The following is a 22,021-nucleotide window of genomic DNA, read 5'->3' as shown; positions in this document are numbered from 1 at the left end:
TATATTTAATAATCTTTCATGTTAAAAAACTATCTTTCAATTAAAGATTTAAAGTATATTTAATAAACATTTGATCAATGGTTGTCAAGTTATTCATTTTCAAATTTTATCGATATGATGAAAACCTATTAATTTAACACTTACTAATTGTTTTAGAAATTATAATAGTAATAAAAAGGAGTAAATAAAATATTCGTTAATTGAGTAAAATAATTTGAAAATACCTTAAAATTTCCAACAATTCTTTATAAATAGGGGGGCTGGGGTTTTGCTTTTTCACAGTTGAAATCATAATCAAATATGGCTATGCAAACCTCTCCTCTGCAATTCCTCCTGCTCCTTTTCACCTTTCTAGCTCAGACAGATAACCTCATAGCAGCTGAACATATCTACACTCCCTTCAACCGGAGTTCTTTTCCAAAAGATTTCATCTTTGGAACTGCATCCGCTGCTTACCAGGTTCAAAAGATAGCGTACTAAAATACTAAGATACATATTCTTTTATTTTTATGTGTGATGGTTTAATTAATTTGTTTTTAAATTTTATACGATTTTCAGTATGAAGGTGCTGCAAATGTAGATGGGAGGGGCCCTAGTATATGGGATACCTTCACGCACAAGTACCCAGGTTTTTCTCCTATTGATAATCTAATACGATTAGTAATATTTTTCTTCATTAATTATATGTAAGTAAATACTGTCATGCATATGATATATATGTTTCTTTGTGGTGTGAATTGTAGAAAGAATAACGGACAGGAGCAATGGAGATGTCGCAGATGATTTTTACCACCTTTACAAGGTTTGGAGAAAGATAAAAATGAGTAATAATTTTACGAAATGAGACTAATCAATGATGTTTTCAAAAACTGCTACTGCAGGAAGACGTAAAGATAATGAAGGAAATGAATACAGACGCTTTCAGATTCTCCATTTCGTGGTCGAGAATACTACCCCGTAAGATACATGATTGTTCTTCAATTTTAATTAAGTGATTATTTGTTTATTAATTGCTATTTAATACAAGGCCAAACGACTATTTCCCACCCAAGGTTTGATGTTTTCTCAAATGTCCCCCCTTTAACTATGGAAACATCAAACACTCACCCATGGCCGGTTAGATTTAACAAAACCCTAACGCCTGAAAATTTTATTTCTTTTTGCCCCCCTAAACTTTAAAAACTAAAATTTTCCCTCAGCCTAAGTTTTAAAAAATGGCAGTTTCACCCTAGGGTTTGGTTTTGAAATCTCCGACGACCGTTCCGGCTCCATTGCCGACGATCTCTCCCTCCCGAAGCAGCCTCTCCTTCCGACGAATGCTTTCCTCCTATTTGGAGGCTCGATCGACGTCGGAGACTCCTTGGGAGACGAAGAACTTCGTCGGGGAAGACAAAGTTCTTCGTCTTCCCAAACGAAGACGAAGCCATCGTCTTCGTCTGGGAAGACGATCGTCTTCCCATAAGAAGACCTCTGGGAAGACGACCGTCTTCCCAGACGAAGATGACGGCTTCGTCTTCGCCTGGGAAGACGCTTCGTCTTCCCTGACGAAGTTCTTTGTCTCCCAAGGCGAAGACGAAGCCGATCGAGCCTCCAAATGGGAGGAAAGCATTCTTCGAAAGGAGAGGCTGCTTCGGGAGGGAGAGGTCGTCGACAATGGAGCCAGAACAGTCACTGGAGATTTCAAAACCAAACCCTAGGGTGAAACTGTCATTTTTTAAAACTTAGATTGGGGGAAAATTTTAGTTTTTAAAGTTTAGGAGGGCAAATTAGATTCTATTTTAGTTTATTTTTAATATTATAGTAAAAATGATGATTTTATCCTAACCACCGTTAGGGTTTTGTTAAATCTAACCAGTCATAGGTGGGTGTTTGGTGTTTCTATAGTTAAAAGGTGGAAACTTGAGAAAACACCAAACCTTGGGTGGGAAATAGTCATTTGGCCTTAATACAACTATTAATCCCATTGAAGCCAAAATGACATAATACCGCTCACTAGATAGGACAAATAGAAGCAATCCCATTTCGGGATATTAATTAAAATAGGCAAAAAATTTTCCGTTTATACCTTTTTAGGCAAACACACAGTAGTTTTATTTTTATAAGCAAATTTTTTTGTAACTCCAAAAATACCCTCCCAGCCCTGTAGCTGTAGGCGCTGGAAGGAAGGTGTGGTGCACGCTGTGCGTACGCAGTGCGTGCGGTGCGCACGGTGCGTACGGTGCATGCTGTGCGTGCGGTGCGCGCGGTGCGTACGCAGTGCGTGCGGTGCGTGCCCAGTATGCAGTGCGTACAGAGTGCGCGCACCTTCATATAATATATATAAACAACTGCATGCACACTCTTTTTATATATATATTTATATATTATATATATATATATATTAAATAAATATTTATATAATATATTAAAAAATATAATAAATATAAATATATATATTATTTAATAATATAGATAAATATAATAATAATTAAATAATTTTTAAAATATATATTATATTATTATATATATTTATATTAAATATTATAATATTAATATATATATATATAATATTTAAAAATATAATAAATATAAATTTATATTATTATAAAATAAATATTATAATATTTAATATATATTTATTTATTATATTTTTTAAATATTATATTATATTATTTAATATATATATATAAAAGAAATGGTGTGCGCATTGCACGCACTGCGCGCACTCCCACACTCTGTTTATATATATATATATATATAAACAGAGTAGGGGGGTGTGCACTCTGTACGCACCGCGCGCACTGCACGCACTCCGCACGCACCGCGCGCACCACACCTTCCTTCCAACGCCTACAGCTACAGGGGTGGAAGGGTATTTTTGGAGTTATAAAAAAATTTGCTTATAAAAGTAAAATTACTGTATGTTTGCCTAAAAAGGTATAAGCGGAAATTTTTTTGCCTATTTTAATTAATATCCCATTTCTATGTCATTATATTAAATACAGTGGAAAAGATGCTTTTGTCCATATCATAAAAAATATGCCCTTGTCCATATATCATGATGCTGGGGATTTTAATTTAATTTAATTTTTAATTTGACTCAATTATTATTTGTTGAGAAAATGACTTAATTATTTTCTAAATTTATATTTAAGCTTCGAATTCCATCTCTAGAGGTGGCGGCTGTGTTTTGAAAGCCATATGAGATTGAAATTCATCCTAAATTGAGCAAGATAAATCATATTAAATTATAATTTGATGGTCAAGTCAGAACAGTCCCATTATGTCTAATATAAATTTAACAAATTTATTTTAAAATTATAATTTATTTATACTAACATCATCAATCTATTAAATTAACCAAATTAATTGACGAACATTAAGACTCTAGGATAACGGTCAAAATAAAATTATCATTAATAAAAGACAACTTTTTTTTTTTTAAATTTTAAAATTGAATAATTTGCCTCTTGCATATTTAAATATATTTCTTTTCTTCCATTAATTGTCACTGATTTTCCTTTTTTTCTTTTTTTACAACAACTAGGTGGAAAAATAAGTGGGGGAGTGAACAAGGAAGGAATAAATTTTTACAACAACCTCATCGAAGAGTTGCTGTCAAATGGTGATAAATATAACCTGCCTAACATAAATAGTTAATTAAAATTGATTTGTTGAATGGCTTACCCATGATTGAAAACATACATTATCACGTGTAATATATATCCAGATTAGAAAAAAACATATATATTGAATTTGTGGGTACATTTCCAGGTTTGCAACCCTTTGTGACTATCTTTCATTGGGATCTGCCTCAGGCCTTAGAAGATGAGTATGGTGGCTTTTTAAGTCCTCAAATCGTGTAAGTGAGCAACTTCATTTCACTTACTGAGTGAATATATTTCTAGGGTTCTAGCGAGCTATCATATAAATAGAGCCCATATTGTACATGATCGTATTTATGATATTATAGGGATGACTTTCGAGACTTTGCAGAACTCTGCTTCAAAGAATTTGGTGATCGCGTGAAGCATTGGATCACTCTAAATGAGCCATTGACTTTCACTAGTACTGGTTATGACACGGGCATAGATGCACCAGGCCGGTGTTCCAAATGGGTAAATGCAGCATGTCAGGCGGGAAACTCCGCCACTGAACCTTACATTTTTGGCCACCATCTGCTACTTTCTCATGCCGCAGCGGTCAAACTATACAAGCAAAAATACCAAGTTATTCAAAAGGGCAAGATTGGTATTACACTGGTGACATCCTGGATAGTACCTTACTCCAAAAAGAAACCTGATATTGAAGCAGCATATAGAGCCCTTGACTTCATGTTTGGATGGTGAGAAAATCTTTATCCAAAGGATCCAATTATAAATTTTATATACATAAGCAGATTTTTCAACTAATTAAATTTTAAAATATATACAGGTATATGGACCCAATTATCAATGGCGATTATCCATTCAGTATGAGAAATATTGTGAGACAAAGACTCCCCAAGTTCACCAAGGAGCAATCAGATATGGTGAAAGGATCTTTTGATTTTATCGGTATAAATTATTACACTGCATATTATGCGGCTAACATACCTGTTGCCAATACAGTCAACATAGCTCTCAACAGATTCTCTTGCTAATTTGACCAGTAAGTACAGCTGAAATAATATAAAAGCCGATTATATTTACTACTGATCAAAAGTTTAAAATGTGTTCATGACTTAATCTTCTTTCTCTCTCTTTTCCAGCAGTCGCAATGCATCCTAATCGGTCCACAGGTCATCTAATATGAATTTTTTTTTTTTTGAAAAGAACACTGTTATTGAAGAAATATATGAATCAGAAATAACCAATAAATTTTTTATGTTTGAACAGGCGGCTTCAAGTTGGCTTTATGTCTATCCTAGGGGTTTACGAGATCTGCTATTATACGTGAAAGAAAAATACAACAATCCTCTTGTTTATATAACTGAAAATGGTAAAGAAAAAAAAAATCCTACTAGAACTTCATTGTACCAATCCAATAAATAAATAATATTTTGTGCATGTAATTTGTAATTGAAGTCCATGCATGCCATATGATTTTCTTCATTCTTTTGACTTTTTTTTCCAGGGATTGATGAATTCAATAATGCAAGCTTACCGCTAGATCAGGCCTTGAAGGATCCCATGAGGATAGATTACTACCACCGCCATCTTTTGTTCCTTGAAAGAGCCATTAAGTGAGTTTAATTTCTGTCTGTTCATGTCAAAACATATGTAATTCTTCATCTGTTAATCAATTAGTGACTCTCAATCAATATCTATAATGGCAGGGAGGGCGCAAATGTGAAAGGATACTTTGCATGGTCACTGTTAGACAACTTTGAATGGTCCTCTGGTTATACTGTGAGGTTCGGCATCAACTTCGTCGACTATAAAAATGGCAACAAAAGGTATCCTAAGCAGTCGGCCATTTGGTTCAGGAATTTCCTGCAGAAATAGATGTAGCTACCCATGCCGAACATCAGACATAATAATAAAATCATTCTGTTATAATTTCAGTTAAAGCACAGTTTATCTACTCGTGTTGTATTGTTCTCAATGTATTTGTATTTTCATATTTCTCATCAATAAATCTGATGTATGGCCGTTGCCTTCATATTTCTTATTAATAAAGTTTCCCTTACCAAGAGAATTTTCATCTTGGCTCTGCCATGACTCATGAGGCCACCTAAAGGGACATTTATAGTTTTCGACAGCTGGTTTTGGCTCGAAAATTAATTACGTAAAGAGTAAGTTTCATTTGCCACCTAGGTTTGGTTTAAAATTCTTTTTCACCCCTAAATAATATAAATACTATTATTACCTAAAATCAAGCCTATTAGTGAAAAAAAAAAAAACTAATACAGTGCTATAATGTAAAATGACCTTCTTATTACTTACCAGAAAAAATACTTTTTTATTGTTACTATTTCATTTTTTCCAAATAATAATATGATCTTAAATTAATAAAAAAAATATTTTTTTAATTATTCAAATTTCATAAGAACTACTTATTTTTCATTTCTTTTACTTTGACCTTTTCTTTCTAATATATAATTATATGTTTGGAAGTAAAGTATAATTTTTTAAAATGTTAGTGGTGGGGATTTTGGAAATTGAAAAAAGTTGGGATTTAAATTTTCAATATATCCATAAGTAGTATAAAAAAAAAATAAGTATATCCACAAAGAATTTAACAAAATCCAACAAATTAGGGGTATAAATATTATATTATAAATTATTATAATTATAATAGTATTTTCAAAATATATAGAGTTAAATATAATAATTTTTGAAGGAGCACATTAGGTTTTCAAAAGATCTTGGAGGTGAAAAAATTTCACATGTCCCTCTTATTTTATACACACACACACACATATATATGCAACACAGTAACATCATAATGTTTGTTAAAAACAAAGAATAAAGGTTTGGCTCAAAGCTCCTGGAAAACTAAGGTGTTGTATTGTAACACCTGCCTCACTTTTATAGTCATGAACTATAAATTTGGACAAATGGACTGCAGTTTGGATTAAGGCAGGCATGGCAAGGAGTAGAGTTCCTGTGCTAATGGGTGATAATGGTACACAAAGTGTTAGGATGTAATGGCCATATATTCAAGGGATATTCAAATTTTTAGTTTTATTTTAATCCGTGTATATATATAGATCATTCATCTCAAACTCTAAACAAATATATCACAACAGTAATCTATTTTTCTAAAATATTCCTCTTAACGTGACTCATGCAAAGAGATCTATCACTTTCTCTTTTTTTTTTTACAACTTTGAAAGATATTTTGTGTCAATGGAAAATAATTGAAGCAGTGAGATAATGGTATAATATATAATATGATAATAATTAAAAATTAAAATAGTGAAATAGTTATTAATATCACTTTCAACGTGAGCTGAAAGTCAAATATAGTAAAAAGTTAATTTAGAAGATCATTTGACACATAGGGTTTAACTGGAAGTAGCCTGGAAAGTTTCCATAGTGGGAATATCAAGGGTTGGCATCGATGCCAACCCTCTCCCTTTGGATTTAATTTTTAGAAAATGTCATGGGTTACATCAATCACATATGCTTCAATTATTTTTCAAAGTTTTTCAATGTTTTAATTATTTTCCATTGACACAAGATGTTTTTCAAAATTGCAGAGAAAAAGAGAAAAAATCTCTCTGCATGAGTAGCATTAAACAGGTATTTTAAATAAATAGATTATTATTACGGTTTATTTGTTTAGAATTTGAGATGAATAGTATATATGTATACATGGGTTAAAATAAGACTAAAAATTTGAATATCCCTATATTCAATTGAAACTAATAAAACTGCAACATTATCCTACTAGTTCTTTGTTTTTTTCTGGTTACATTTTGAAATCTTTACCAAATGTTTCCATTTTAAAGCTAGATCTAACTTGCATTTGCCTGTTTTCAGGGGCCCAAGTCACCTTTCCTTGAGTTGGACATAAAGGTCTCATTAAGACAACAATTATCCAATATAGTATTTTTCTTTAAATGATGAAGAATCTATCCAAGTTTATCATCCATTTAGAGTTAACAAATCATCAAGTATTTTAAAATTTTGACTTTGATATAACATCCACAAATCTCGAACCAGAATCCCTTTATTTAGAGATTTCACATATTTTATCACTCAAATTATCTTTTGATATTCTAACATAATTATTCTGGAATACCATTTAATTTTTGTTTTTCTCCATTCACATGGCTATGATTTCATTGTCCATACTTTGGCAATACTTCACAACCTGTCACTTGATATAACATTTTGGCAATACTTCCAAACATTGCTTTCATTGTCCATACTTAAAAAAAAAAACAAAAAGATACATATGATTCACTTGGTAACTTATATTATTACTTTTATGGGGCATTTGGTTTGGGTAATGTTTTATTATGAAAATAAAAAAATTACCTTAAAGATAGATTACTTGGAAGATTATTAAGTATAAATGATTACTATATTTGATAAAATTTGATAGGTATAAATAATTATTATATTTGGTTAAAGGTAATAAAATATTACTAATAAATTATTTTACTTAAATGCCCTTGAATATAATTATTTTTAAATATTTTTATATTATTTATCATATTAATTAAAAATAAATTTATTTTTGTCTCAAAAAATTAATAAATAATAATATAATTACAATAAAATCAAGATTACCTTGTGAATCTTTAAATACCTAAGGTGAAAGTGATAATCAGATAACCACCTATATTACCTGTCACGTCAGCATTGGTAATAGAAGATTATTGTAATCTTTTATTACTGACAAACCAAACAAGGGAATTAAAGATAGATTACCAAGGTAATCTTCAAAAATTGGAACTAAATGGCCCCTTATTTTTCTCTTTTAGATGTGACACCTGATGGGCTATGCAACATATAATAAACATAGTTAAGGTTGCGATCTCCCTTATATATATTGAATTTTTGTTAATCAATAAGTGATAGTGAGATATCTTTCTTTCAAGCTCAAACACTATCATATTTTCCTTTATTAGACTAGAAAAACCTAGGATAATGTGACAATCAGTTTAATTAAAAATATAGATCTTAATTAATTTCAAATTCAATAAAATTAGGATCTTCGTGAATAATTTTAACTAAATTCAAACTTTTCTTGAACAAAATAATTATAAAAGCTATTTATTATATTTAATAATTTTTTATATTAAAAAACTAACTTTAAATTAACAATAATACTATGTGCCCAATTTTTGTGCACAAATAATGATGTGTCACGATTTGATTAGTTATTGTTTTATCTTTAATTTTTAACTGTCTAATCATATAATGACACGTCATTGTTTATGTACAAAAATTATGCACATAACATTATTCTTAAATTAAAGACCTAAAATAGATTTAATAACCATTTCAACCATGTTTGTTTAGTCATTCATTTTCAAATTTTACCGACATGGCCAAAACCCATGAATTTGACACTTATTAATTGTTTTAGAAATTAAAATATGTACTTAGAAAAGAGTAAATAAAATTATCCTAAATTGAATAAAATAATTTGAAAATACCCCAAAATTTCCAACAATTCATTATAAATAGGGGGGCTGGGGTTTTGCTTATTCACAGTAGAAATCATAATCAAATATGGCTAGGCAAACCTCTCCTCTGCAATTCCTCCTTCTCCTTTTCACCTTTCTAGCTCAGACAGATAACTTCATAGCAGCTGAACATATCTATACTCCCTTCAACCGGAGTTCTTTTCCAAAAGATTTCATCTTCGGAACTGCATCCGCTGCTTACCAGGTTCAAAAAATAAAGTACTAAAATTCTAAGATACATATATATATATATATATATATATATATATATATATTTTTTTTTTTATGTGTGATGGTTAAATTAATTTGTTTATAAGTTTTATACGATTTTCAGTATGAAGGTGCTGTACATATAGATGGGAGGGGCCCTAGTATATGGGATACCTTCACTCACAAGTACCCAGGTTTTTCTCCCATCGATAATCTAATACGATTAGTAATATGTCCTTCATTAGTTATCTGTAAGTAAATACTGCCATGCATATGATATATATGTTTATTTGTGGTGTATATTGTAGAAAGAATAACGGACAGGAGCAATGGAGATGTTGCAGATGATTTTTACCACCATTACAAGGTCTGGAGAAGATAAAAATGAGTAATATTTTACGAAATGAGGCTAATCGATGACCTTTTAAAAACTGTTACTGCAGGAAGACGTGAAGAAAATGAATACAGATGCTTTTAGATTCTCCATTTCGTGGTCTAGAATACTACCCCGTAAGATATATAATTCTTCTTCAATATTAATTAATTATTCTTATTTAAGTAAATTGGAATACAATCAAGAGAAAACATACTAAATAATGCAGCCATTGATTTCACAATCAAAACTTATTGAAGCCAAAATGACTTAACAATGCTCACTAGATACGACAAATAGTAATTATTATGTCTTTGTTTTTTTATAAGTAGTACCAATATATTTATTCTAATAATTATATATCATTTGATAATTATTTTGATTTAATTATTTTTTTTATAGGATTTTCTTTGATAACACACTCTAACATCAATATTCTAATTATAAGTTTGATAATTTATAAATTAAAATATTCATAAATTTATTTTAAAATAAGATAATTTTTAGTTTGATTATTGATATAACCTGACCAAAACAAAAGGAAAAGCAAATACGAGTGCAAGAGAAAGTACAAGTGTGAAAATACGTATGTACAAAGTGCAAATGCAAAAATACTTTTATAAAAATATGTTTATATAAATATTTTTATAATATAAAAATATTGAACAAAGCTACATGTACCCAAGCTTGGAACACAAAATAATACCCACTGATGTGGCAGATGACATCTCATCTGCCACATTGGCAATTTGTCATATCAAAGGAAAAATTTTCTTCAAAAAATTTAATAGATTGTGCCATGTCTTTCTAAAACAAACCCACTTTCTTAAACAGCAATCATGTAAACAACAACCAACCACCATCAACCCAAACTCGTGTTTAACCATAATCCACGTTCATTCACTGGGGCCAGCATCGGCCATCGCTTTTTGGAATCGCCATCGATCGTCAGCTCTTTGAAGCCATCATCGGACTTCATTTGCTGGAGATGTCAGAGGATTTAACTTATTCTTCAAAGTTGGATTTGTTGCAAAGTGTGACTTCACCGGAGCCTTCATCAGAGCAACTAAGGTTGGGTTTTTTGTTATTTTTTTTTATAATTAGAAAAAGTTATCTCTGATTGATTAATTAATTGAAAAGAGAAAAATTGTCTAGCAGTGGGTATTATGAAGACATAGAGTAGCTATCAGAAACAGAGAAAATTGTGAATGCCAAATCATTAAGTGGCCCTATGGAGTAAGACATTGGATTGGATTAATTTTTTAGTATAGGATTAGACTTGTTTTTTTTTTTTTTTTCAGTTCAAGAATATACTGCATCAAATAGAATTGGATTGTTAAATTTAATATACAATTTTCCCTTTACAGTTAATTACCTTTAGAATTTTCTTTTCTTGAGAAATTACCTTTAAAAAATTATATATCTTCAAGAAATTATCTTTGTATAACCCCTAATTGATATTGAGAAATATATATTTTTTTTGGGGATTTTTTTAAATTTTTTGCCCAATCTCTTACCATATAAAGCTTCAATTTGGTTCTTCAAAGTTGGGTCAAGGTAAGTTTTTCATTTTCGGTTAAGCTTCCTAAAGGCCCTTTAATTGTATATTGATTAGTCAGAATTTTTTTTAGTGATATATATGATTGTTAATGTTTCAATTTTAATGTAATATAGTTATATTTTTATGTGATTTGTGATTGGTGAGTTAATAATGAGCATATTTATTTTTTAAGTACTTCATAGATCTTTTGAAATTATAGTCATTTTACGAAGAAACCAATTTTATGTTTAGTTTAGGATTCAAAGATGCTATGGTTCAATAATTCGAAATGGTTAAATCGATGACAAAATCGTATACCAGCCTTTTAAATCTACTTTTTAGTTCAAAATGTTAGTAGGCATTATGACTTCTTTTTTTCTTTTCATTCTTCTTCCTGCAATAATTTATATAATATTGAAATTAGAACATCAATTTTCAAGATAAATACAAATTTGTATAATTGTTTGTATTTATATTAAAATAACAAAAGTTTTGATTTATTCGTCATCGATATTTATAAATTGTATTGATTGGAAGATTATGTGGCATGCTATGTTAGTGAGAATAAAAATCAAATAATTGCTAAAATTAGTTACTCTTCATTCAGTAATTTAAACTTGGTATTGATATTGCATCAAAATTTCAAAAATGGAAGAGTGCAGTCAAACAAATTCTGAGAACACTTCTTCTCATTTCAATGTTATTGGGGTACTTCTATTTCTTTATAATCATTTTTTTATTCATCAATATGATTTTATTTTATTTTTTAGGTTTTGTTTTTATATTTTTCATAGGATTATTTTATTCTAATTCTAACTAATTAAATATCAATGAATTAGGATAATCATTTTGAAGAAATTGATTATACAAGAAGTTTAGAAAAGGAATAGGAGCCTAAGCCTGGAATGGTTTATGATTCGTTAGAGAATCTTGTTCAAGACTATAAAAGCTATGGAAATAAGAAGGGTTTTGAAGCTATTATACGATCTACAACAAAAGGAGATGATGGAGATGTAAAATATGTGGTGTTGGCTTGTTCTTGTCATGGCAAGGCTAGAAGTAATTGCAGGAATGCTTTTAAAATGCATCCAATGACAAAAACAGATTGCAAGGCGCGAATTCATGCAAGCATACGTTTCGATGGTAAATGGACAATATCTTCAGTTATATTAGATCATAACCATGAACTCAGTAGTCCTACCAAGACTAGATACTTTAAAAGCAATCGAATAATATATCCATCTGTGAAAACGAAGCTTGAAGTGAATGATAGGGCTGGCATTAGACCAAATAAAAATTTCAATGCCTTAATAGTTGAAGCAGGCGGTGCTGAAAATTTGTCGTTCCTGTAAAAGATTGTAGGAATTATATTGAAAAGGTAAGGAGGCTACGACTTGGTGTTGGAGATGCTTCTGCAATTCAGAAATATTTTCTTAAAATGCAAAGTGAGAATTCAAATTTCTTCAACACAATGGATTTAGATGAAGAGGGTCGTCTTAAAAATGTTTTATGGGTGGATGCGAGAAGTAAGGGCGCTTTTAAAGAATTTGGTGATGTTGTGACATTTGACACCACATATTTGACCAACAAATATGATATGCCGTTTGGTGCTTTCGTTGGAGTTGATCATCATGGTCATTCAATATTATTTGGTTATGGGTTAATCTCTAATGAGGACACAGAGACATTTGTATGGCTTTTTAAATCTTGGCTTGTGTGTATGTCCAATTGTGCTCCTAAGGCAATAATTACTGATTAACACAAGGCAATGCAAAATGCAATTGAGATTGTGTTCCCCAATACACGACATAGATGGTGTTTGTGGCACATAATAAAGAAGTTGCCTGAAAAATTGAGAGGTTATTATGAATATGAACATATTAAGTTTTCTTTCCAAAATATTGTGTATGATTCGTTAACAAGTGATGAGTTTGAAGAACATTGGAATAAGTTCATTGATAAACACAACCTTCTCAACAATGCATGGCTACATGGATTATATAATGAAAGACAACGTTGGGTGCCCGCTTTTCTAAAGGATACTTTATGGGCAGGTATGTCTACCACGCAACGCAGTGAAAGTATGCATTCATTCTTTAATGGTTATGTCAATTCAAAAACCACTTTAAAACAGTTTGTGGAACAATATGAAAATACATTGCGTGATAAAGTGGAAAAACAAAGGGAGGCTGATTTTAAATCTTTCAAATCATGGATCCCTTGCATAAGCACTTATCCAATGGAGAAACAATTTCAAGATGCATATACCATTGCAAAATTCAAAGAATTTCAACAAGAACTTGCTGCTAAGATCTATTGTGGGTTGTCTTCTTTTAAAAAGGTTGATTCTTATATGAAATTTATAGTACAAGAAGATGTTATGGTTGGAGAGACTCATCGTCGTGTTACTTTTGTAGTTCGTTTTGATGAATCAACTTATGATATTCATTGCAATTGTCGAATGTTTGAGTTTAGAGGAATATTATGTCGACATGCAATTGTTGTGCTAATTGAGAAGCAAATTTCTCATGTACCAGATAAGTTCATTTTAAGGCGATGGAGGAAAAACATAAACAGGTGTCATACCAAGGTCAAAATAAGTTATAATAGTTGGAACTCCAATCTTGAAGGGCAAAGGTTTGATAAATTGTTTAATTACTTCAGCGTTGTTGCAGATTTGACATCAAATAATGATGATGATTGTAATATGGTGATAGAAATGATAACTGATATGAAGAACAAGTTAATCTCAAGTGAAAATGTTGGTAAGATTTATAAAAGTTTAAACATGTCAAATAGTATGACAAATCCTAAAGTTGTTGATGGAACTTCCAATGAGGGCCACAATAAAATTCTTACTCCACGGGCTGTTCATAGCAAGGGTCGTCCTCCATTCAAAAGAAAACAATCAAAAGTTGATCAAATTATCCACAAAGTAAAAGAGAAGAAATTGCGCATACAAAAAATTAATTAAAAAGGATTAAGGTAAAAGTTTAGTATTTTAATTTAATTGAGTATTTTGTTTTGTTTTGTTTTTTCATATGTTTCATGATAAATAACAAATTACTTTTATTTAATATTGCAGGAGAGCTCTTTTGAGGTGTGATCTACCAAGTGCATGTGTAATTAAGTCTCAATTTTTTAGTTTTATATAAACATGTTATTGATGGAAGATAACTTTATGATAGGGATAACATCGACTGTGAAACTTTTGCAGATATTATAATAAAAGTGGGGATATTTTGTGGATCATGTTTTATAGTCGGCTTGTTGATTTTATAGTTGATGATGTTATAAATTTTAACATATGATTGATATTTAGAGTAACATTATATGAATTTGATTTGTAATTTTATTTTCAGTAATTATGAGTTTTTAGTTTATTTTTGTTAATCTAAGCAGTTATCTCTTTTGCATTTTGTTATTGCATTGTGTTAGACTCATATTTATGTGATGAAAAATCAAAGGAATAAATTATCCTAACCAAACACATGACAGCCTAGGAAACAAGCAAGTGACAGTTTCTTAACCCCTGGTCCACCACAAACAGAAGCAGTAGATAGCAAACAAGAGGAGTCTAAAGCTGTGATGGAACAAAAGGCAAATAAAAAGGGAGTAGAAGGGCAAAAGTCTCTTTAGCTGAAGAATTTGAAGAATCTGAAAGGGAGTTGCAGGTTATGGTTTGTCTGGATGTGTTTTGATGCACTGTGTAATGTGAACAAGTTTATAATATGTAGCAATGAATAAAGCTTGTATTGAATATAATCCATAAACTGGTTCTCACTACATGAAATCAATAAAAAGTACATTTCTTGCTTTATGTTTCTATATTACATTTGAAACATATTATCATCTCTAGATGTCCAACCAAAGTTACTGCAGCCAAGTCAGCCCAATGCCTCCAAGTTGCATTTTGCTTCTGTTTCTAGAGGGAGTAACATAGATCATAATATTATATAAAGAATTTTCAAGCTGTATAGAGTATGGCTAAAGCTGGTTTTGGAGATAGCATCCTGGCACTAGAACTGCAGAATTTGGGCCTTTTTCTTCCAGCAAAATCTTCTTGGAATGTTTTTGGGCAGTGTTAGAAATTCTAGAAATCTGCTGACTGAAGCTGTATACTGCAGACTGAGATTTGCAGAAGTTGGGTAACTGTCGTAGCACAATTCTGGAAAAAATCTGGGCAGTTCAAACTTTGGTTGGAATGGGCATCGACGAATTTAATTTTACCCTTGTAGGGACCTGAATTTATGGAGTAAGACTGGGCAGACTGAGTATCCATGAACCTGCATTTTTGCATTACCAGGGCTCTTGGACTGGTTACAAAATATCAAATTTCAAATGCACTAGGTAGCTTAAGAATTCCTTAATCACAAATCCTGGATACACATTAAGAATTTTATGCCAATTCTCATAATGAATTGAATAATGGTAAAGTTCTTGACTAAGAGGGCAAAATAATGAATTGAATATTAAGGGGTAAGATTCATAAATTCTTATACAGATTTCTTAACCACAAAATTTGATATTTTGTGCAACCTAAGGCATTTGAAATTTGATATATAGGAAGCCACTCCGGGATATACAACCCGTGCCAATTCCTAGATATGTATGGTGGGGGCAATTCCTGGATATACATTCTTCAATTCCTGAAACCATTAGCACAAATTATCAATTTTAGTTAAATATATTGCAACTTGAAGCACACATATATGAATTTAAGCGAAGTATACTGCATGAAGACCAGTTACAAAAGGCATATTACATTCTTCAATTTCAGACATGAGAGGTCATAATGCACCACCATAGGACTGAGGGAAGAAGCAATTATCAGATTTCAAATGCCCTAGGTTGATTTCTATTTTCCAAGAACTATTTCTTTAACTGTGTCGATACCTATGCAATTGACATTAACAAAATCAATATGACAAACCAACTGGTGTTTGTCATGCTTGTAGAAATCATGTAAGGTCTCAAACTTACAACCAACTAAAAATTTATTATCCACAGTAACATACACAAAGTTTAAAAATAAAAATAATAATTAACATCAAATTTATTTTACTTATAAGTAAAAGTTTCATTTTTAGATAAAGAATATATACAGAAAACTTTAAAAAAATGAGAGAGGGAAACCCCGTGCCTTTATATCAAGACCAAAGTATTCATCTTCTGAATCAACATCCAAGGCCAAATTCTCTTTAGCTAAAATAACCTTTAATATTTTCTCCGTGTTTGGGGCATTCGACAAGTTTACCATAGTATAATAACATCAATGATAATCAACAATCAACCACCTAAGAATATAAAGAACAACAAAAAAATAATAATTTGATGACAAAAATAAAACCCACACCGCCTAAATTGGATACATGCACTGCCTTGAAAGGTTTGGCTTTGGTTTGAAGAAACCCACATCCAATTAACTTAAAAAACCTAAATTGGATACATACACTGCCCTGAAAAATGAAAGTCTAAAGTCACAGCATTACATCAGCTGATTTTACACCCAACAAAGTGCTGCCTTCTTCAACTTTCTCTTTCAATTAAGGGTTAAACACAGATAATTTCTTAAAGATAATTTCTTAAGAAAATAAAATTCTAAAGGTAATTAACTGTAAAGGGAAAATTGTATAATAAATCTAATAACCCAATTTAGTTCGATCCAGCCTATTCTTGAACTGAAAAAAAATAAATAGTCTAATCATGTACTAAAAAATTAATCTAATCCAAGTCTTACTCCAAATGGCCACTTAATGGTTTGACATTCACAATTTTCTCTGTTTCAGATAGCCACTCTCTCTTAATAATACCGACTGCTAGACAAGTTTCTCTTTTCAATTAATTAATCAATCAGAGATAACTTTTTCTAATTATAAAAAAGAATAACAAAAAACCCAACCTTAATTGCTCTGATAAAGGCTCTGGTGAAATCACACTTTGCAACAAATCCAATTTTTGGAGAAGCAATTTTCGAAGAATAACAATCAACGATGGTTCCAACAAGCAATGACCAACGGTGGTCCCGACGAATGATAGTGGATTATGGTTAAACATGAGTTTGGGTTGATGGTGGTTGGCTGCTCCTTTCGTGGTGGTTGGCTGCTTTTGTGTGATTGTTGTTTTAGAAAGTGGGTTTATTTTATAAAAATAAGACGTTCCATTAATTTTGTTGAAGAATATTTTTCCGCCGATGTGGTAAGTTGTCAACGTGGCAGATGAAATGGCATCTGTCACGTTGGTTACCACATCAATGACTTTCATTTTGGGTATTAATTTTGGGTACATATAGAATTATGCAAAAATATTATATAATGTTTTTGTATTTCATGTTTAAAACTTCGTGTGTGTGCATTCTCACACTCTTTTTGCACTCTCACTTGCATTTCATGTCGATTTCTAAAGTTAAAAACTTCCACTTTCTTCCGCATTAGTACCTATTTTGTTTTTTTTTCAATTTGGACATATTAACAATCAAATCAAAAATCAATCTATTTTCAAATAAATTTATGAATGTTTTAATTTATAAGTTACCAAATTTATAATCAATGTGATGATATTGGAGTCTATTGCTAAAGAAAATGTTATCGAAGAAAAAGCAAAATTGAAGAAATGTAATTATCAGAGGTATTATTAAAATAAATATTGATTTTGTTTTAAAAAGTAAATTAAACAAAAGTTTACTTAAAAAGTTTAGACGAAAATTTTTGTGTTTATTTTAATTAATATCCTAAAATCTGTCTTTGTCCATATTTAATACTAGAGATTTTAATCTAAACTTTTGTCTTAATTTAAATCAATTACTATTTGTCATATTAATAAATTTAATAAATTTGTATTAAAATTTTAATCATTATATTATATTAATATTATCAATCCATTTTCTCTATAAGATCAACTGACTTAAAAACTATGTTCAAATTAGCTAAAACCTCATCAATATGAGCCTAAAGACATTGGGTGGCGATCAAGTAATATTATCAGTAAACAGGAAACATCTCTCTTTTTTTAAATTTATTATTCTTATAATTTTTGAATAATTTGCCGGTTGCATATTTATATATATTTCTGTTCTTCCATTCATTTTCTTTATTTTTCATTAACTAGGTGGAAAGTTAAGCGGGGAGTGAACAAGCAAGGAATAAATTTTTACAATAATCTCATTGACGAGCTACTTTCAAACGGTGAAAATTTCATCCTGCCTAACATAAATAATTAACAATTAAAATTGATTGTTCAATGGCGGCTTACTTATGACTCAAAATATATATTATCAGATGTAGCATAAATCCAGATTACAAAAAACAAATACTGAATTTGTGGGTACGTTTGCAGGTTTGCAACCCTTTGTGACTATCTTTCATTGGGATCTTCCTCAGGCCTTGGAAGATGAGTATGGTGGCTTTTTAAGCCCTCGCATTGTGTAAGTGAACAACTTCATTCCATTTATTTAGTGAATTTATTTCTAGGGTTCTATCCGGCTATCATGTTGCAGGGACGATTTTCGAGACTTCGCTGAAGTTTGCTTCACAGAATTTGGTGATCGCGTGAAGCATTGGATCACTCTAAATGAGCCATGGACCTTTAGTAGTTATGGTTATGACTCAGGCTTGATAGCACCAGGCCGTTGTTCCCAATGGGTAAATGCAGCATGTCAGGCGGGAAACTCCGCCACTGAACCTTACATTGTCGGCCACCATCTGCTACTTTCTCATGCCGCAGCCATCGAACTATACAAGCAAAAATACCAAGTTATTAATTTCCAGCTCTTCAATTCTCGTTGTTTCCTGTATATATGTCTTTGCCAATTAAATGTTTCTCTCCGCTTAACACAAATTTTGATTGTTGCATGTTCTTATTTAGGCTATTCAAAAGGGCAACATTGGTGTAACATTGCTGTCTCACTGGATGGTACCTTACTCCAAAAAGAAACCTGATGTTGAGGCAGCTTACAGAGCCATTGATTTCATGTTTGGATGGTGAGAAAATCTTTTTTGAAAGGATCCAATTATAATTCATAAAATATATATGCAGATTCTTCCACTAATTATAATGTAACATATATACAGGTATATGGACCCAATTATCTATGGTGATTATCCATTCAGCATGAGAAGTATTGTGTGACAGAAACTCCCAAAGTTCACCAAGGAGCAATCAGATATGGTGAAAGGATCTTTTGATTTTATCGGTATAAATTATTACGCTGCATATTATGCAGCTAACATTCCTGTTGCCAATACAGTCAACATTAGCTACACAACAGATTCTCTTGCTAATTTGACCGTTAAGCACACCTAAAATAAATTTAAAAAACCGATTAAATTTACTACTGATTAAAACATCTGTTCATGACATTAATCTTCGTTCTCTCTTTTTTCCAGCCAGTCGCAATGGCATCCTAATCGGTCCACAGGTACAGTTAAATAAGAATTTAAATTAATTTTTTTTAAAAGAACACTGATATTAAAGAAATATATGAATAAGAATAAACCCAATAAATTTTCTTATGTTTGAACAGGAAGCTTCAAGTGAGCTTCATGTCTATCCTAGGGGTTTACGAGATCTGCTCTTATACGTGAAAGAAAAATACAACAATCCTCTTGTTTACATAACTGAAAATGGTAAAGTAAAAAAAATCCTACCAGCACTTCATTGTACCAATCCAATATATAAATAATATTTCGTAATGTAATTGGTGATTGAAGTCCATGCATGCCATTTAATTTTCTTCATTCTTTTGATTTTTTTTTCCGGGGATTGATGAATTCAATAATGCAAGCTTACCGCTAGAGCAGGCATTGAAGGATCCCATGAGGATAGATTATTACCACCGCCATCTTTTGTTCCTTGAAAGAGCCATTAAGTGAGTTTGATTTCTGTTTATTCATGTCAAAACATATGTAATTCTTCATCTGTTAGTCAATTAGTGACTCTCAATTAATATCTATAATGGCAGGGAAGGTGTAAATGTGAAAGGATACTTTGCATGGTCACTGTTAGACGGCTTTGAATGGTCCTCTGGTTATACTGTGAGGTTCGACATCAACTTCGTCGACTATAAAAATGGCAACAAAAGATACCCTAAACAGTCGGCTATTTGGTTCAAGAATTTCCTGCAGAAATTGGAGTAGCCGGCTACCTATTCTGAGTATCATATGTAATAATGAAATCATTCTGTTATTATTTTAGTTAAACCACGGCTTATCTAATCACTAGCCTTGTCGTTGTATTGTTCTGATGCATTTGTGTTTTCATGTTTCTCATCAATAAATCTCATGTATGGGCGTTGCCTTCTCATTTCTTATTAATGAAGTTTCCCTTGTGCCACTAAAGGTTTCTAAGAAATTATTCATCAGTTGGGCCACCTGGGGTGTTCAAGATGTAACATCTCCGGTCCACGTTAACCCCATTAATCTGCTATAGATTTGTTTTTGATTTTACGAAACAAAATGCATTTTGATTTGATTAGAAGTTTATAGAGTATTTAACAAGTTTTATTTTATTGTTTTTACTTAAAAATAATATTATATGTATTTATTTAAATACACAAATATGTACATATTTATATGTGTCATCATATGATCAGGTGTTATTTTATTTTTAATTCAAGATTACTAAATTACAAAATGACATATATAAGTATATATATATTTTTGTACTTAAAATATGTACACATAATTTTATTATTTAATTAATGTAGAATATTTATACATATATAAGTGTTACATCATAGTTTCTTGTATGTATGTATCTATATATATATATATATATATATATATACATACGTGTAACCGTTATGAAGAGGACAGTTTAACAGTAATGGCAACTGATGAAGGAACCTCAACATTTTAACAAAAGGGAAATTGATTTGCTTTCATCATACTACAAAACATGTTTCGTAGAAGATCATTTCATAAAATGAGATTATACTTCTCTTTTTTCTCATTTTTACTTGTAAAGATCATCACCAAATCAACTTTAGTTGGTCTGTTAAACTACCAAAATCAAATGCCCTCTTTAGAAGTAAGGTGCGTATTTATAATGAAAACAATGAACTCATCTAAATCTTTATATTTTGGTTCCTCAGTATTACTTTACTATTTTTTAGTGTTATATCATAGTTTCTTGTATGTATGTATCCATATATATATGCATACGTGTAATCGTTATGAAGAGGACAGTTTAACAGTAATGGCAACTGAGAGACCCTTGTCCAGCAACTGCTTGCATTGTTTGTTGCAGCTTTCCACCCAATTTCTATGGGTTGCAGGTTCATCTGCTTATCTGCTTTCTCGGTCATTTAAGAAATTAATTTTCTAATTAAATTTTCAAGTGCAGGTGCATTCATGGATCCACTGGGCCATGCGTTGTCATTTAAGATTACATTTTTGACGGATTCCCTTGCTGACACAACTTTTAACTCGTAAGTAAGAATAAACAAAGACTATTGACTCATATATTTTGCATCCTAATCGATCCAAGGGTTCTATTTACTTACGAGTTAGAAAATGAAAAAAACAATAATGATTGGTGAATTGATAACGATGTTAGACCGGCTCCATGTCTATCTATCCAAGGGGGTTGAGGGATGTTCTTGTTTACGTCAAGTTAAACATAACAATCCTACTGTTTATGTCACTGAAAATGGATGAAAATGAATCCTTCTAATACTTCATTAACTTATGTTAGTATAATCTTTCACTCAATTTGAAAATTAAACTCCTTTTAATTTCTCCAACCTTTTTCTCTTTCCAGGGCTTGATCCTTGATGAGATTAACAATGCCACGT

General features: G+C 31.1%; 2 protein-coding genes and 1 pseudogene across 2 annotated transcripts; all 3 read left to right on the top strand.

The window, feature by feature from the left end:
• Positions 1-288: 288 nt before the first annotated feature.
• Positions 289-5,653, top strand: LOC123214488 (annotated as a pseudogene).
• Positions 5,654-9,138: 3,485 nt separating this feature from the next.
• LOC123213741 (cyanogenic beta-glucosidase-like) lies at positions 9,139-19,601 on the top strand. Its single transcript, XM_044633244.1, is given in 9 exon segments — positions 9,139-9,311; positions 9,441-9,510; positions 9,625-9,683; positions 9,760-9,826; positions 18,337-18,348; positions 18,351-18,413; positions 18,565-18,652; positions 18,725-19,208; positions 19,338-19,601. Coding segments are annotated over 8 exon segments (960 nt in total). The 5' UTR covers positions 9,139-9,152; the 3' UTR covers positions 19,167-19,208; positions 19,338-19,601.
• Positions 19,303-20,407, top strand: LOC123214364 (beta-glucosidase 13-like). The gene is made up of 5 exons (XM_044634107.1): positions 19,303-19,352; positions 19,522-19,645; positions 19,751-19,853; positions 19,987-20,095; positions 20,189-20,407. The coding sequence occupies exons 1-5, from the start codon at positions 19,303-19,305 to the stop codon at positions 20,361-20,363; spliced, it is 561 nt and encodes a 186-aa protein (XP_044490042.1). The 3' UTR covers positions 20,364-20,407.
• The last annotated feature ends 1,614 nt before the right edge of the window (positions 20,408-22,021 follow it).

This window comes from Mangifera indica, chromosome 4 (assembly GCF_011075055.1).
Source record: "Mangifera indica cultivar Alphonso chromosome 4, CATAS_Mindica_2.1, whole genome shotgun sequence".
NCBI classification, from domain to species: Eukaryota; Viridiplantae; Streptophyta; class Magnoliopsida; order Sapindales; family Anacardiaceae; genus Mangifera; species Mangifera indica.
Note: the sequence above shows the minus strand (reverse complement) of the source record. Positions and strands in the feature narration are given on the sequence as shown.

Coding starts and splice junctions, on each gene's coding strand:
- LOC123214364 (XM_044634107.1), top strand. CDS start 19,303: ATGGACCCAATTATCTATGGTGATTATCCATTCAGCATGAGAAGTATT. Junction 19,854..19,986: donor TGTTTACATAACTGAAAATG/GTAAAGTAAAAA, acceptor TTTTTTTTCCGG/GGATTGATGAATTCAATAAT. Junction 20,096..20,188: donor TTCCTTGAAAGAGCCATTAA/GTGAGTTTGATT, acceptor CTATAATGGCAG/GGAAGGTGTAAATGTGAAAG.